Source organism: Cynoglossus semilaevis, chromosome 10, assembly GCF_000523025.1.
Source record: "Cynoglossus semilaevis isolate Cse_v1.0 chromosome 10, Cse_v1.0, whole genome shotgun sequence".
Taxonomy (NCBI): domain Eukaryota; kingdom Metazoa; phylum Chordata; class Actinopteri; order Pleuronectiformes; family Cynoglossidae; genus Cynoglossus; species Cynoglossus semilaevis.
In genome coordinates, this window is record NC_024316.1 from 20,968,748 (window position 1) to 20,984,829 (window position 16,082).

Sequence of the window (16,082 nt, forward strand, 5' to 3'; positions counted from 1 at the left end):
TGTGTGTGTGTGTGTGTGTGTGTGTGTGTGTGTGTGTGCTGGGGTACAGTCTGTTAATGTTTTGTCACAGAGCACAAATGTGTGTGTGTGTGTGTGTGCTGGTGTTTGTGTGGCTGATCTGGTTGTGTCGTATTGCCAGTGCGTCGGTTTCTCCCGACGCTGTGACACAGTTTGTACGACGTCATTCCGTGAAGATTCCATATCCTTGACTGAAACATTCCAAACCTGGACCAGGACCCTTGAAGCAGCTCAATCCTTACTGATATGACCAAGTGTCAAAAGACAAGACGTCATCGTCATCACGACATTCCAACTGTCACGACAGTGGACACACACACACACACACACACACCTGTGACCGTGTCATTATTGGGCTGCGCTGCGTTTAAATTTGAATTGTCTTTATCTATTGCAAGTTTTGAAAGCACTTTATAGCTCAGGACTAAGGTCACATGACGTGGTGGTAGGAGAGCGTCTTTACCTCATTTGGAACATGAGCTTCAGAAAAACAGAAGAAGAGAGACGTTAGCATGAAACGCTAACACCCACGTACGTCCAGACGCGACGCTCACTCTGCTGCATCCATGCTGTTTGTTAGACGACGCAGAAAAGGCGTGGCCCGGTGTGATGTCATCATCCGCTCCGTATGTTCCACGTGACGACTGTTTCACAAAGATGATACGATAATGGCAGGTCAACGAAAACCCAAATACTGTTTCTTTATGTAGAAAATCATCTTAAAATAAGAACCAAAATCTGAAGTGAAAACTGAACAGATCTTCTGACTTCAGACTTTTATTAAAGTGGATGTAGAAAATCTTATGTTCTCATTCTAACGAAACAGGACGCTGCCCCCTGCAGGCTTTACAGTGAGTGTACCTCAGTCTTTTAGGGATGTGATGTAGTTTCTCGTCACTTTTGGAATCAGGGTAAAAGTTCTGACCTGGTTTTACCAGATCAGACCTGGGCAAACTATGGCCCGTGGGCCAGAGACAGCCCACTGAAAACCACTCAAAAACTCCTTCCAGATATTTAGGTGTTAGGTTTTTTCCACTGAAAACCACTCAAAAACTCCTTCTAGATATTTAGTTGTTAGGTTTTTTTTTTCGTTTTCTTGACACATTAGAAACACTAATATTCAAAAATGTTTTCACTAATCTTTTAATTTTTTTTAGTGCCATATTTTTCAACCTTCTGTGTCTCTTTTAGCTTTGCCGTAAAACGGGGCAAAATAAAAGGAAGGAAAATCCCAAACAAATTAAAGCAGTTTGTTCTCTTAGATATTTTAGTCGTAAAAGGGAGTGCTCTTTGAAAAAAGGGTTAGTGAGTTAGAGTTTTTGGTGGACAGTGTAAATGTGAAACGTTACGCAGACGACTCTGTTTTAGTTTTCCAACAAGCGCTAACAATGAAGCTAACACTGAAGCTAACCTGGTGTTGGCGACTCACGACATGAAGCTCTTTGTGAAACAGCCCGTCAGCGCTGAAAGACCTCAGATGTTTGTGGGACCAGACTCCTCACTCTGAGTCTTCCTCACCTCCTCCGACCTCCTCCTTTGTCACTGCAGCCATAGCGGAGCCTCCGCCCGCCGTTAACCCCACGCTCGGTGTCATCACTCCTCTCGTTAAAAAAAAAAGAAAAAAAAAAGAAAGAACCACACGCACACACACCTGCTTGCAGATTAGTATTCTGTGGGAACGCTGAGCAACATTTTAGCTGTTTGGTGTTAACTGTGATCAACGACAACCACTCGCTGTCAACGTTGTTGTTGTTTTTTCTTTTTTCTTACCTGTGTGTTCTGTTTCTACTTATGAAAAGCCCGATGGATCTTCTCTTTGTGTTGACAGGACAATGTAATCTATTGGTGTTGATTAAAAATGCCCTGGTAGCTCGTGGATTGCTAACGTGGTCAGATAAATGTACTGTATAGCTGTACAAAGAGTGATAAAGATGTTTTAACCCTTTCCTTTCTGTTGGTACAGCACTGTTGAAAAAAAGAAAAGAAAAAAAAATCAAAGGTGTTTTTGAGCCCTTGCCTGTTTGAACCTCTCATTTGGTGGTGGTCCGTTCACTTCTATTGTTATTTATATGATTTCAGTTGTTGCCTCTCCTGCACCGAGGACAGGCGGTAGCTCTGTGTGCAGGGGCTCGTACTGTAAACCTGTGTGAAGCTTTGTATTTGCCTCTGGTTTTTTGACTCAGTGAAAGTGTGATGTTTACATGTACAGTTTTTCAGAATACTTTTCCTCATTTGGCGTCTCTTCCGGGCTGTTTGTTTCCCTCACCTTTGACCCCTGATCTGTGTGCATTTGCTCAGACAGTTGTTTTTTGGTTTTTTTTGTTTTTTCAATTTCATTTTATCGCATCGAGTCCAGACGCGACCTCTCTCTGACCTCTCAGTCACATGGTCAGACTGTGCCGTGATATCTGGTTGGTGATGCCTTCTAGCATTTGAATCCCAAGGAAATGGAGCACCACAACTTCTCAAAGTGGACCAGAAATGATTTATTTAGGATCACGAAGACTTTAATCAGCTGTTTAAAATCCTATTGTGGCCTAAAAGGAGAACAGGGGGGTGGGGGGTGGGGTGTAGCTACAGTTATTCTACTACATAAAGTGCTCATAATCTTTTACTATCCTGACCGGGACGTCAGGGAAACTCCTCGTCCTTGACCCGACAGGTGCCCTGAAGTGTACACTCTGACCTGTTGTCATATCTCCTTGGTAACCTGAAAGCCATTCCCCTCTCCTGGCCTTTGACGGGGAACCCATAAACCTCAGGAAATACTGAATCTCCAAGTTTAGTTTTTTTTTTCCACTGATTTCTTTGGAAATGAGATTAAAGTCGAAGAAGAAGAAAAGAAGAAAAAAAAAACATTAACATTTATACAAGATGTCTATTGTTTTGTACATTTATCATTGTGACTTAAAAGTGGAGCTTTTTTCAGTACCTGTGACTTAATATTTGGATTTTTTTTTTTGTTTTTTTTTTGGAGTGTTTATAAGTATGGATATTTATTATTCTATGTGAAACTACAAAAAGACAAAAGAACAAGGTTGAACCTGTTTCATTTGTATGTTTCATGCAAAACTGTCGGGGTGAGATCGTCTCTGCCTCTTACATATCACTAACGAGGGACTTGTGTTTGTTTGGAAATGGCGCTTTTTTTTTCAATGTTGCATCAAACGCTATGACAAAAACGTGAAAACAACAAAAAATATCATCAGTGATTTACCAACAGCAGAGATGCGAGGCTCCTCTCCTGAGATGTCAGTCATTGAATAAAATAGTGCGACGAGCTATCACCCTCACATCTCCTCTGTGCTTTATTTCACCACGTATGTCGCTGTTTCTGTGATCGCAGCTTTCAAAGATAAACATGACTCTACATCTTGCAGTGTGTTGTAGTGGCCACAAGAGGGCAGCAGAGATACGGGGAACGGAATGCCATCCCAGACGAGGCCCTGATGTCGGTGAGGTCCTGAGCTGTGGACGAATAAACACACACACATTTTTATATTTATGTTTTTTGAGTTCTTACTCTGAGCAAAATGCATTTTTAATAATTTAAATTAAAATATATATTTTGAGCTTAGTTTTTACCTTAACTCTAACTTGACTGTGACTCTGAACCGAACTACAAAATATATATTTAATTCTCAAAAACCCTCTCCATTCAGCAGGCTCTGCACGTTAATACGTGTTTGTGACCACAAGAGGGCAGCAGAGATATAGGGAGCAGAATTGCGAGTTTTGGGGGTTTTCTGAGCACTGTTCTAATATTCATACAATCAGGTAAAATAATAAATAATAATAATAAATAGATAATAATAATAAATAGAACGGTTTTCTATCAACGGGGGCTGCGGGGGTGCGTGTGTGACGTCATTGGCAGCAATGCTGTTGAAACCCAGTGAAATCTAACAGGTGTTTCTTTTTCTTCATTCTCACGAGCCCTGAAAAAAAAAAACAAAAAAAAAACTCAAACCTGTTGACCTGTGACCTCACCGTTACCACAGCATTTTCCCCGGAACTGGGACTCACTGGTCACGCGTGGACCCAGAGCTGTCCACGGCTCGCCCTCATGCCGCAGATCAAATATAGACCTAGTGCCGGGTGGAACTTGACTTTGTGTCTACAGTACGGGCGTTTTGAACCGCGGATACGTGGAACTGGAACTCGACTGTCTATTTATATCCTGTGTTCTCGTTGTGTTCCACGGACATTAGACTGAGAAAATGAATCTCGTGACGTGTTCACGTTGTGCAGAGTTTGACGAGACAGATCCACAGTGACCTCTGCAGTCATTAAAAAATGACGGGACACTGCTGTGTCAGTGTGGGGCGATTCGGACTTGGCCTGAATAACGGGCCATTTTTAGACCCGTGAGTCTCACTGGTCTGTTGCCAGGAGCTGGACTTAGGAGGACAAGTAGGACAAGTAGGACAGGTGGGACAGGCGAGGCTTCCAGGCAGAAGGTGTAAAAACTCCAGTCATTTATCGGGGCTTTTTAAACACACGGGCTCTGAATGTTTGACTTCTGTCCTGGTCACCTCTGCAGCAGGACTGAACCCTGACCAGACTTTGTTCAGGCTATTTTTGGACATGTGTGTGTGTGTCCAATATTCCTTTCTTTTTCATGGAAAGGTCCATTTCAGATCAGAGGAGAGTTCACCAGAGGGTTAATTTAATCATCGATTTTTACAAACTTTGTTCTAGAAAATCCCAGAGTTTCATTTGTTTCATGACTTTAAACTGGAATTCTGTTTTTTTTGTTCTAGAAAATCCCAGAGTTTCATTTGCTTCATGACTTTACCATTGAAATGAGCAAAAATGAACAACATTGCTTCATCAATTAGAATGAATAGATGAACAGATGAAGATGGATGGGTTCAACATAGATGCTGAACTGTTGATAGAACTGATCGAAATAGAATGGAAATACGAAATATCTCTTTCTTCTCAGGCCTTGAAGACAAAACAAAGAAAATGAAATACTTAAATTTGTACAACATTGTGTCTGTTTTTATAAATATATAAACAGATACATACAGTATAAATATGTATTCATGTAATATGTATTTTTATAGGTATATACACACCTATAAAAATACACATTACATTACCTTTATGTAAATGTATATGTATAGATATATATTTACATATATACACACCTATAAAAGTACATATATTTATATATAAACAGACATAATGCTGTACACATGAACTCTTTTGTTTGTTCTTTAAACATACTGTACAAACAAACAGATTCCAGAACGTTCTTTAACAGGTTTCATTTCATTTCCGTCCTCATTCACAGCTTCGTTTTGTGCACGCGCTCATTAAAACAACCTGTTGTGACTTTTAGGAAAAACGCAGCACCGTTTTCCGTCAGCACGTGTTCGTATGTTTCCGCAGTTATTTAGCGTCTGCACTGATGTGACACGTGGAGGTCACATGTCTCCTGTTCTCCTCTACAGTTGTCTTCACACCTACTGTCCACGTGATGGTCCGTCCCTCTGGACTCTGTTGACCCACATTCACGGTTGTATGTGAATCAGCTTCATCGTGAACTGAACACGTTGTTAATAATTATATGAAAGCTGAAGAGATTAGATCTGTTTTGTCTGTTTATCTTTTTATTTCTAGGCCAATGTTGGAAAAACACGGCAGTGAAAAGAACTAGAATTTTGCAGAGGTGTACGCAATGACGATAACAAAACCTCAGCCTGGACTAAGAGCTTACAGATGTACCACAGTGTACGAAACAGAGCAGAACCGTCGTTAACGTCCCCTCAGACCATCACTATGTCCCACTGTTTCTGAGCAGGGACGTCATCGTTCCTTCTCCGTCGCTAACGTTTGTTATTGTCTGAAAAATGAAGGTTTATAGGGTTCATAAATGAACGCTGAACTCAACACTGCCCCCAGTGGATGTCAGCATAACAACCATGCCAAACGTAAGAAGTACGTAGGCCGAGCCTTTCCCAGTGTAGTGAGACACTTCATATGTGAAGGTAGAATAAAATACATTATTAATTATAAAAAACACCACACTGTAAATACAGTCTTCAAATATTTTATTTTTCATTGATAATACTGTCAAAGTACAAGTGGAATAAATGGAAAAAAAACTTTTTATACATTTAATTTTTTTTTTGGTCATAATATAACATAGATATTACAATACATTATACACAGGCAAAAAAAAAAAAGCAAACTATTTAAAAATTCTACAAAAAAAACCCCCGTCATCTCCATCATCATGTCCATCTCCATGGGCTGGACCATGTGACGGCAAGACGAGGGGGGGGGGGACGGGTCTAGGAGGAGGTGGAGGAAGTGGACGAAGCGTTCAAAGGTTCAGATACTCCACTCTCACTGGTTTCGCTGGCTTGTCTCTTCAGAGCCATCTCTCTGGCGATGCAGGTCACCTGACCGTTGGTCACCGTGTAGGTTCCATTCCTGCGACACAAACGGAAGAAAGATTCTCAAGTTAGCGCTCAGGACGAGGAGGGAAAGAAACGAACGGCTGACGAAAAACACTCACCTGTGGCTGTCAGCGCCGTTCTGCACGGCCGGCTGGTTCGGTTTGGCAAAGAAAAACGAAGTCCACCAGTGACCAGAGTCCTGCCTTGGAAGTCCTGTAGGGGGCAGAAGTACTTGAAACCACTGTGCTTTTGGTGCCGGGATACTTTTTTAAATATGAAACTTGCTATAACCTGGATGATGGGGAATGACCTCTCCTGAGTATTCAGCACTGCCACACGAGCTGCTGCTGGAGGCGGAGCCCAGACGTCCTGGAACACAGACACCAGGGACAAAATTAGAGACAAAAAATAATCCCTGCCCTAACGAGCCAAACAATCTGGACTGGTCTTCATCTCTGTTAGCTCAACCTTCTCCTGCACCAACATCACTCATTTTCACAGCGTGCGATGGATTTTAAGAATGCATTAGCACCACCTAGTGGGCTGGAGTGTGCATCATCAAATCCATACGAAGGGGCGGGTGCGACTTACTTCTATAATAATCGTGGGTGGCGATGAGGGAACCTCCTGATGGAATGGCTGCCATTTTTTTCCAACTTTAAATAGCGTGGAGATGGAGGTTGGTAACCTGAGGGCAGATTAAAAAAAGAGCCAAGGTGAGTGTGTGTGTGTGTGTGTGTGTGTGAGGAGAATGTGTCCACATGTCCAGCTGAATCAGATTAGTCAGTGCATGAGCCGGCTGCGTGACCACAGAGGCCAATGGCTGCACAGTGTTCCCAGTGTTCTTAAACTGCTGACGGTTCTTCCGCTCATGGCTAAGATCGGCCTGCTGTTCGGGCGGTGTAATTACACCCTTCATGAGTCAATAGGCACTGGCATGGATTTGTCAAATGTGGTTTGGGATTTAATCTCAAATCTTCAGTACTGTAATGTAATGTTTTCTGCTCCTACATGTCAGTTCACGGAACTATTTAAATCCCTGCTCGATATTTTCAACCGTATATATTTGTTTCCAATTTCACCTTCTTAATATGATGAGATTAGATTAGATTAGATTAAAAAAGATTTAAATTCAACTGTCAGATTTCTACAGTTCAAACCGTGAACAACTATTAAGTTCATTAAATGCCACTGGGACATTTTGAGAGTAAAGTGTAAACATGTTATTGTTGTTGTTGACAGTGAACAGAGCTCTGTTTTTAAAGATTATTTTGACAAAAATATGACATTTAAGACCGTGATTCTGTTTCTGTTTTGGCATTTTGCAACATTTCCCTGGACCATCTGGTTCGGTGAGTGTGAAAACAAATGTCGGTTGCAGCCCCATGTTTACGTCGTCGGTCCCACTGTGTTATTTCACTCCCACTCCAGACCGTTCTGTTCTCCAACCAAATCGAACACATTTAATGTGCTTTAAAAAAAAAAACTCCAACCAAATCGAACACATTTAATGTGATTTAAAAAAAAACTGCTGAAAAACCTGATTCGAACTGTAATGCACTTTTCCCCACAAACTATCATTTACATTTTTTAAATTATTATTATTATCGTGTGTTGTTTCTAACCTGTGACTGTTTATTGCATGACATTTACATTTCATTTTAAACCTGTTTACGGTAACGTGGGTTCGCGTTTGTTTTTTCTAAATGTTGACACGAGAGCAATGTAAGATAAATAATTTAAATTTAAAACTAAACCCACACCCGGTGGACAACATCAGAACTGCTGTAATGTAACGTACTCACCTTAAAGATTCAGACGTTGTTGTCGTCAACTGCCGCGGTAACAAATGTTCAGCTGTTTTCAGGTTCTACTCGTTTCTGGACCCATCTATTGACTCGGTCTCCCTGGTGCCCCTTTACTACTGGAACTACGGTAGTGAAGCTGTCGCTGCTGTCGCTGCTGCTGCTGCTGCTGCTCGGACTCAGGATAACCGCGCACACGTTCATATAAGACCCCAGGCTCGTGCTCCGTTGATAAGTGGGCGGAGCGATGTCCTCGTTTTTTTCAGCGAGGAACAACATGGCGAACCCACGTGGTTACCCATCCGCCAATCAGAAAGCTCAAATAAAGGATATTTTGGGCACGACGTTTTCAGCAACACCCAAATTCAACTCTCACCTACATTTAGTCGTAACTTCTAGAACAACCTGGGTTGGATGACTTTCATTAGACATTTAACCGATATAAAAAGTCACAAATCACAAATATACAATATATTGGCAACAGGTTCAACTATTAATCTTTTTATTCCGGAAGTTTCCGCCCCTAAAGTAGTAATACCACAATTATTTAATGTTGGATTTGTTCCTGAAAGTGTACAACCATGCAGTAATCACAAAATATTTAAAAGGTTTATAGACCTGTGTTCACGATCGAGTACTTTTATTTTCACGTAAACAGGAAGTATCTGGTTTGAGATTTGAGCCACTAGATGGCAGTAGTACAATCGAAAAGGATACAGCTTTCAGCCCGTGGAAGAGTTGCTAAGATTAGCTTAGCCTAGCTAAGCTCAAGAAGAAGGTCACTTTTGTGAGTAATACATCGCCCATCTAACGTTTTTGTTGTGACATGTTGTTTGAACGCATTTAGGGGAAATTGTAGAGATTTATTTTCTAATTTAGGCTTTGCTGCCGGCTCAGAAATGTTTGTTTTCAGGTTAAACTCTTAACAACAGCAGGTAAACTTTGTCAATACAAACCAATACAGGTCGTTATTTTCGTGAACAATATCTGACATAGTTCGATTATATATATTATATAAAATGTGAAGCTAGGCAGCTACATGCTCTATGTGTTCAAACTGGTCAGTTGTCCAGCTAATACATTTAATTTCATAAAGTTTTAGTGCCTGAAATGAATAATGTGTTACTGTGTCAAGGTTCAAATAACTTGAGGTAAAGACCTGCTGGGAAGCCTGCTGGTTGTGAGCCAACATGTTGTTGCGGCCCTCGTGTGTCATGAACAGCTCATAACGTCTCACATTTCACAGTAAATTTCCAGCAGGTCGTGTGTTTTTTTTCTCTCCACGTGCTTCTTAACTCCTACTTGTTGCTGATGTTTTTTCCTTTTTTTGCCAAGATAACTTAAGTTGTTTTGGTGTGTTGTTACCAACATGACGACTTTTACTATCTGTTACTGGTTAGCAAAGTCAACAATGTCTGAATAAATGTGTAACTCAAACAGGTCAGAGTTCTGAACTGAATGTTCTCAGTCAGGTTTAACTTTAGAGGCAGGAGTTTGGTTAGTTATTTTTGTCTGTTTAGTTTGTTGGATTATTGATGGAAGTACTGATGAAGAAACTTAATTAAAACCAGCAGTGTGTAACATCCAATGATTTTAATGTTTTTGTTTTTTTTTTGTCGTTGTTCTGCCTCGGTGCAGTCTTCTTACGTTGAATTGACGTAACATCTGCCTCAGTCCGTCCTTGGTTTCTTTTTTTATTTCCAACTCCGTGATGGAACCTTGGATTTTGGAGTCTGTTGTTGTGCGATAGTTGTGAAGATTTTATGCATAATCTTAATTCAAGGGTAAAATGTTTGTATATATAATAACATATTATTATATTATCTGCTGTGAAGGTTGATGTATAAACCTTTTCCTTACGAATTATCATTTTTGGGAGGCTTTAAAGAGGATTTCTTTTCACTTGTGTTTTTGCAGTATCAGTGTGTCACTCTTCTGTTCTTTCGTGCAGTTTATGCTCAAATGCAGTACAATATATATAAAAATATAATATATTTATGTATATATATTTGTAAGTTTGGAATTAAAACAATTATACGGAATTCAGGGAATACGTAATTATGTACCTAGCACCACCTGCAGGCCAGGGAGAGGATTTGCTCCATCTTTAATACAGTAAATAGCTACAGTCATATAATTACACGACTCTAGCACCATCTAACGGCCATATGGTATCCATAAACTAAATGACATTCAAAAGTATTACTTTTTTACATAACTAGTCATCACAAAAATATTTATTGTTAAATACAGAAACTAAACATCACATTGTAAAAATACAAAACAACTGCATTTACATTAGACATATCAGTATTTACTTTTTTTTTAAAGTAAATATTATTCACAGTATTTCTGTTAAATGTACTTGTCTAAAAACTTGAAAAGCTGATGAATTGTCAGTTATAAAAGTTAACAGTAATAACCTCTGATCACATTATACTATGTTTTCACTAACACTTTGTAGGAAAACTACACACGTTCACATCCAGGGGAGACGAGGAACATTCTCGACTTTACTCGATATCAAAGTCGTCTGCTTTAGACTGGGATTTTCTCATGAGCTGCGGTGAGACGTGCGTTCAAAAACAGACGTGTCTCCGTTGCTGGTCAGACCGCCAGACACTTTGTCCTGTTCAAACATCAGACACGTGACAGACCGCTCTGCAGGAGGGGATTTGTTTACGGTAAATATCTGTTAGACTCACCTTCACGTTGCCGACCATCTCCTCAAACGACTTAAAAGTTGAAGAGTGTCTGCAGGAACATTTGTAAAGACCGACTTAAAAGTTGAAGAGTGTCTGCAGAAACATTTGTAAAGACTAAATCACTGTAGCTAGTTGTAGCTTAGCATTAGCAGGCTAGGTCCAGTTCTTACAGGTGAACCTGAGTGACAGCAGTAACTAATGTGAGTTCAGAGTCAGTCAGTGATTTACCTCATGGACGGCACACTGATGGAATGGCTGTGAGGAAACAGACATGTAGACAAATCAAACTTTTTTTGTTTTTCACAGTAATGAAGTAAAAATACTCTGGTACATGATATATGAGAATGGAAAATCATTTTGATTCAGTTTTCAAGTTACAGAGAAAGTTCTTCTTTCACCTGGTCTGTGTCAGGGAGAGCCAACTTTAATACATCGTCCTCTTTATAGTATTTACTTATTTTTGTTGTTTGTTGTGAGTTTTCGTTGTCGACTTTAACTTTTAGCTCAGGTTGCAGTTGAGTTTTAGCCAAATCTTAAAGTTCTTACCGTGGTGGGCTGGGCAGAGGCAGAGCTCTGAAGGGTCCGCAGCAGGAAAGGGAAAAAAAAGGAGTCAAGAGAGAAAACATCAAAATCACAGCAGCTTCTGCCCCCTGGTGGAGGAGCACAACAAAGATAACAGAGATATGCAGCTAATGTACAGTTGGAATTAAAGTTGATTCAATGAACCAGCAAAGCAAGAAATGTTTATACATTTTTTTTAATATGGTATTTAGCTGATAATAAAAATGATCAGTAAATAATTATAATTCATGTTTTCACAGAAAATCCTGTGCGACAGTTAACTCCTCGTTGACAGGAAACTGAATATCAAAACCAAACATTTTAATGTGTTCATGTGTTTACGGTACATGTTAAGTCTACTGTAGTAACAATATTTAGGACTTTTACATTTTTACTCTTGACTTTTTTTCCTACTTTCTGTCACTTCCTTTAACTCCCCACTGTAAAATTCATTTAACCCTCATTTACCAAAAATCAAAAGCTTCAAATTAAATAATTCTTATCAATAAATTTTGCGTTCGTCTGCGTACGTTTGAAGCTGCTTCTGGGACTTTTTCTGAGTTCCCACCACACGGGCATCTCACTAAAGAAAACTAATTTAACAGGACTCACCTCATCTCTGCCAACCTTCTGGTGATGGCCACACCCACACTGGACAGGGCAGAAGACGCCACCTGACCAGCGTGAGACAGGCTGTCCCGTGTCCTCACATGTCTACGTACATAAAAAAAAAAAACACGAAAGAGAAAAGTCAGGATTCTGTAAACTCAGTCCCCAAATTTTTTAGGTGCCCCTAAGGGTGTCCTGCCCCCAACTTTGGGAACCACTGCACTAAGATGCTAAGAAGTACATGTATGTAACACATGTATGACACTGAACAACAACAACTGTCTCACGCGTCACTGGCTCCAGGTTGGTGCGGTAAACGCTGCAGCTCGTTGTGCTAAGTCTGACGGTAATGCTATTAGGCAGCTAACAATCCTGTTTAACCTGGAGAAGCTTATCATTGTTTCTCAGAATAGATCCATCCTTGGCACACGGACACATGTGTACCACAAAACTGTTGTCATATGTTTATGCATATATTTGTTTACACTCACAGAGTGGAGTGACGTATGTCGTCCAAAGTAGCGGAGGCTGAGAGATAGCTGGAAAAAAACAAAAACAAAAGAATCCGAAGTGAGTATGAGGAGGATCACAACAGCCGTTAAGTCCTTCGAGTGATTTCCTTGGTTATGTAACAGTGTCACACAGAGAGAGCGCGTGCCACATGTGTTTCTACTGCAGGATTAGGAATCCTTCATATTTAAACATAAACATCCAACTTGATGGTGGACTTACGGGGCTGATGTTTGGACTTCATGCCAGCCTTTGCTCATGTTTTGTTTGATGTTGCCCAGAGGACCCACTCCCAGCTGCCCCCTGAGGTCGGTGGCATATCTTTCTTTGTCCAAAAGCACCATCCGCAAGGTTTGAATTTCCTCCTCCGTCTGTGCCGGGGGGGTAAAAAAAATGCAATCAACAAACGACAGATGCTGTCGAAGGCATTCATTTCACTCTTAGTAAATGTCCAACGAACCTTTGCGAGTTCAAATCGCAGACAGTCGACATCGAGGTCTGTGAGTTCTGAGGGTGACCGTCCGTTGATGTTGTTGGAAGTCTGTGGTATTCTGCTGGTGAAGTTCCCAGATGCTGGAGCTGCACCAAAGCCTAACGACAATCATCGACACACGATCAATGACTACAGGACAGATGCAGTTACTTCTTAAACACACGTCAATGTAACGACTGCATTCATTATTTACACCAGACTAATAGAGAGTTCATTAGTTACAATGAGGATTTAGGGGAAGTCACGTCACACCCTGCTCCCCATATGTCCGTTAACCACCCTAATTATTCACGTTTCCTTCTAAAACTATTATAATTATTATGATAAACAACCTGACATCGACGCATAAATAAACACTCAGACAGAGATACGGTTAGGAAACACACGTGGGCGCTGTCCGTGGTGCTGTTTGTCACTGCCTCTGTCCACTTCATGCTAACTGCTAACCTGTTGCACACGCAGCCACCGTTTGTTGTTGTCGTTGTTCTGATTCATCGTGTTAAAATACCGAAAATACCAGTAAAATAAAAAACTTTTTTAACGGTTCGACACCGATATCGCGGAGGTGATACAGTTTTACCTGGTCGGTTCATCGCTGCCTCTCTGCGGTGCTCAGTAACGCCGGTGTCCGCGTGTCTCCATCCGCTCAGCTCAGAGAAGTCAGGACCAGTCAGGATCACGGCGGCTAGTATTAGGACTGATGCTCACGTGCACGCGCACACGCACGTACACTTTCCCCTGTGCTATTTCTGTTTGGACTTTAACTAGTTCACCGTGCAGTTCAAATAGCCACCGTGATGATAACTCCGAGGTTCTCAACGGGGGTCTCAGACCCCACGAGGGTCCCAAAATTAACTGTAGGGGTCGCCTAAAAACATATTTAACTGTCTTTAAATCTTTAAATCTATTGATTAAAATATTTAATGTGATTAATCGTAATCTAGTTGTGGATTATTCTTGTCTTCCACTCCCCACGCAAGGTTGCTTTTTTTTTTTTACTTATACCTACCCTTTTTTATCGGCAGGTGGCGCTACAAAGACAAAGCCTTTTTTCTTGTAAATCTTTTTGGTAAAAAGTTTTGTTTAAATATTTCACATTTACATTGAGTGCAATCATGTTATGTTAAGAAACAAGAGATTCAGGTTTTTGTTTAAATATTTCACATTTACATTGAGCACAATGATTGGGATTAGAAACAAAAGATTCAGGTTTTTGGGGTGTGTGAAAACATTTCTGTCCACCAGGGGGGGCATGACAGAAAATAATTGCAAACCGCTGCTCTAGTGTAACATTCAAACAGAAGACAAGTCCAAATGTTCATGAACATTTATTCACCAACAGCAAATCTGATCAATGATCCACGTGTTTTCTTCCAGACACACAGTAACCATGCTACAACATAAATCTTGAAGTTTATACTTTTTATATTTCGGCAGAGTGTATGTACAAGCGACCCTAAACCACTGAGCTGGAAGAATTCAATGATTACAAGAGAACACCATACCAGGAAATTTAGAGCCAATCATGGTCTGGAACATGACAAAACATGGAATAAATCAAATTCATAAATCAACCATTTCACTATAATTACACTATATTTACTATGTCGTTTTTTTGTGTCGTCAGTTCCTGATCATTGATCTGTTATTTTATTTTTTAATTTTTTTTTATTTAACACAGTGCATTCAACATTTACGTAGCATTTTTTTCAGTACCTCAATGAAGAAGCCATGACAGGAACATCTAAGTTTGATCAAAGGTCACAGGAAACATCATACAGGGGCCACAGAGGTCAACATCCATCCAATAGCAGAGGGTGGGCGACAGGAGCTCACCGTGTGTAAACCATTGAAACACGTCGTAGCGTTAATGAGACTGACGGAGATGGTCGTGGCCATTTATGGTCAGTTGCAAATGTACAGCAACGTTGTACAGCAGTGGACGAATCGGAAACACAAAGACCAACAAATATATATATCCACATGAACGCCCTACTCAGCTAAAATATCCCAGTAGTGATACTTTATAGTCAGGTTTATCTCTGAAAATAAATAGAGGCTGTTGATTTTTTTTTTTTTTTACACATTAAGACTCTACCGTCATCATCAACGCAGCTCTGATCAAGGCCAGCTGGACGAACACTGAAAGAAAATCCCTCATCGAGCGGCAAAGCGTTCGGATTAAAGAACGTCTTTCGTCGACCATCGCTAAAATATAAAAATAAATAAATAAATAGGCAGCACCAGCACGCAATTTCATTTCAGTGACTGAGAGACTGATATATGTATGGATGTATATATATTTTTTTGATAAATCTCAAACTATTGATTCTGGATATTTTTGTCAACGACTAACACAAAAACCTGACAAAAGACTAAAAGTAATGAACAAACAGAGCAGGGGAAAAAACCTTTTTAAATAAAAATATAATAATAACTGCAGATCAGAGCTGGAAATACACTACAATAAATTAGAATTATTTTCTTGGCATTAAACGAGGGCATCACTTCTTCACCTCCCTGAGCCAGGGCTCTGATTAATGAAGTTTCACACAGACTTTACACCCTCCTCCTCCTCCTCCTCTTCCTCCTCCTTCTTCTATATAATAATTAATTTGCTCTTATGAGCATATTGCACATTGTGTGAACTTCCATTTTGAGTCTTGCAAAGCAAAAATGCTGCAACGAATAACCTGACAATTGAAGACCATGTTTTATAAACAGCACATGCTACACTAATGCATAGGACGGGGGATTTGGGGGGAGGCAAAGAGGCAAAGAGGGAGGGAGCGAGCGAGAGTTTAAGACCAGGGTTTTTGAGGACGGTAAATACACAACAGAAAATTTAAAAAAAGAACAATTTGGCTTTTTCTTTTTTTCCTAGAGGGTTAAATGACTAAGGAAGTGTTTTTTTTGAGGGATGTGACTTCATTAGTTCCTCCGGGGGGCGGGGGGGGGGGGGGGCGGC

At 40.4% G+C, this 16,082-nt stretch overlaps 3 protein-coding genes across 3 annotated transcripts in view; 1 reads left to right on the forward strand and 2 right to left on the reverse strand.

Annotated features, from left to right (window-relative positions):
* Nucleotides 1–6,063: 6,063 nt before the first annotated feature.
* On the reverse strand, nucleotides 6,064–8,436 carry LOC103385597 (pancreatic progenitor cell differentiation and proliferation factor B-like). Its single transcript, XM_008319526.3, has 5 exons — nucleotides 8,237–8,436; nucleotides 7,023–7,119; nucleotides 6,723–6,800; nucleotides 6,551–6,644; nucleotides 6,064–6,465 (listed from the first exon to the last, which is right to left on the reverse strand). The coding sequence occupies exons 2-5, from the start codon at nucleotides 7,075–7,077 to the stop codon at nucleotides 6,324–6,326; spliced, it is 369 nt and encodes a 122-aa protein (XP_008317748.1). The 5' UTR covers nucleotides 7,078–7,119; nucleotides 8,237–8,436; the 3' UTR covers nucleotides 6,064–6,323.
* Nucleotides 8,437–8,882: 446 nt separating this feature from the next.
* LOC103385596 (glucose-induced degradation protein 8 homolog) overlaps nucleotides 8,883–16,082 on the forward strand; it is a 27,339-nt gene continuing 20,139 nt past the window's right edge. The window contains exon 1 of the mRNA XM_008319524.3: nucleotides 8,883–9,023. The gene's annotated coding sequence lies outside the window, so the exon portion shown is untranslated. The remainder of the gene's footprint in view (nucleotides 9,024–16,082) is intronic.
* LOC103385593 (tumor protein D54-like) lies at nucleotides 9,030–13,966 on the reverse strand. The gene is made up of 9 exons (XM_008319521.3): nucleotides 13,695–13,966; nucleotides 13,082–13,212; nucleotides 12,844–12,992; nucleotides 12,603–12,650; nucleotides 12,115–12,216; nucleotides 11,488–11,514; nucleotides 11,170–11,196; nucleotides 10,942–10,990; nucleotides 9,030–10,865 (listed from the first exon to the last, which is right to left on the reverse strand). The coding sequence occupies exons 1-9, from the start codon at nucleotides 13,705–13,707 to the stop codon at nucleotides 10,791–10,793; spliced, it is 621 nt and encodes a 206-aa protein (XP_008317743.1). The 5' UTR covers nucleotides 13,708–13,966; the 3' UTR covers nucleotides 9,030–10,790.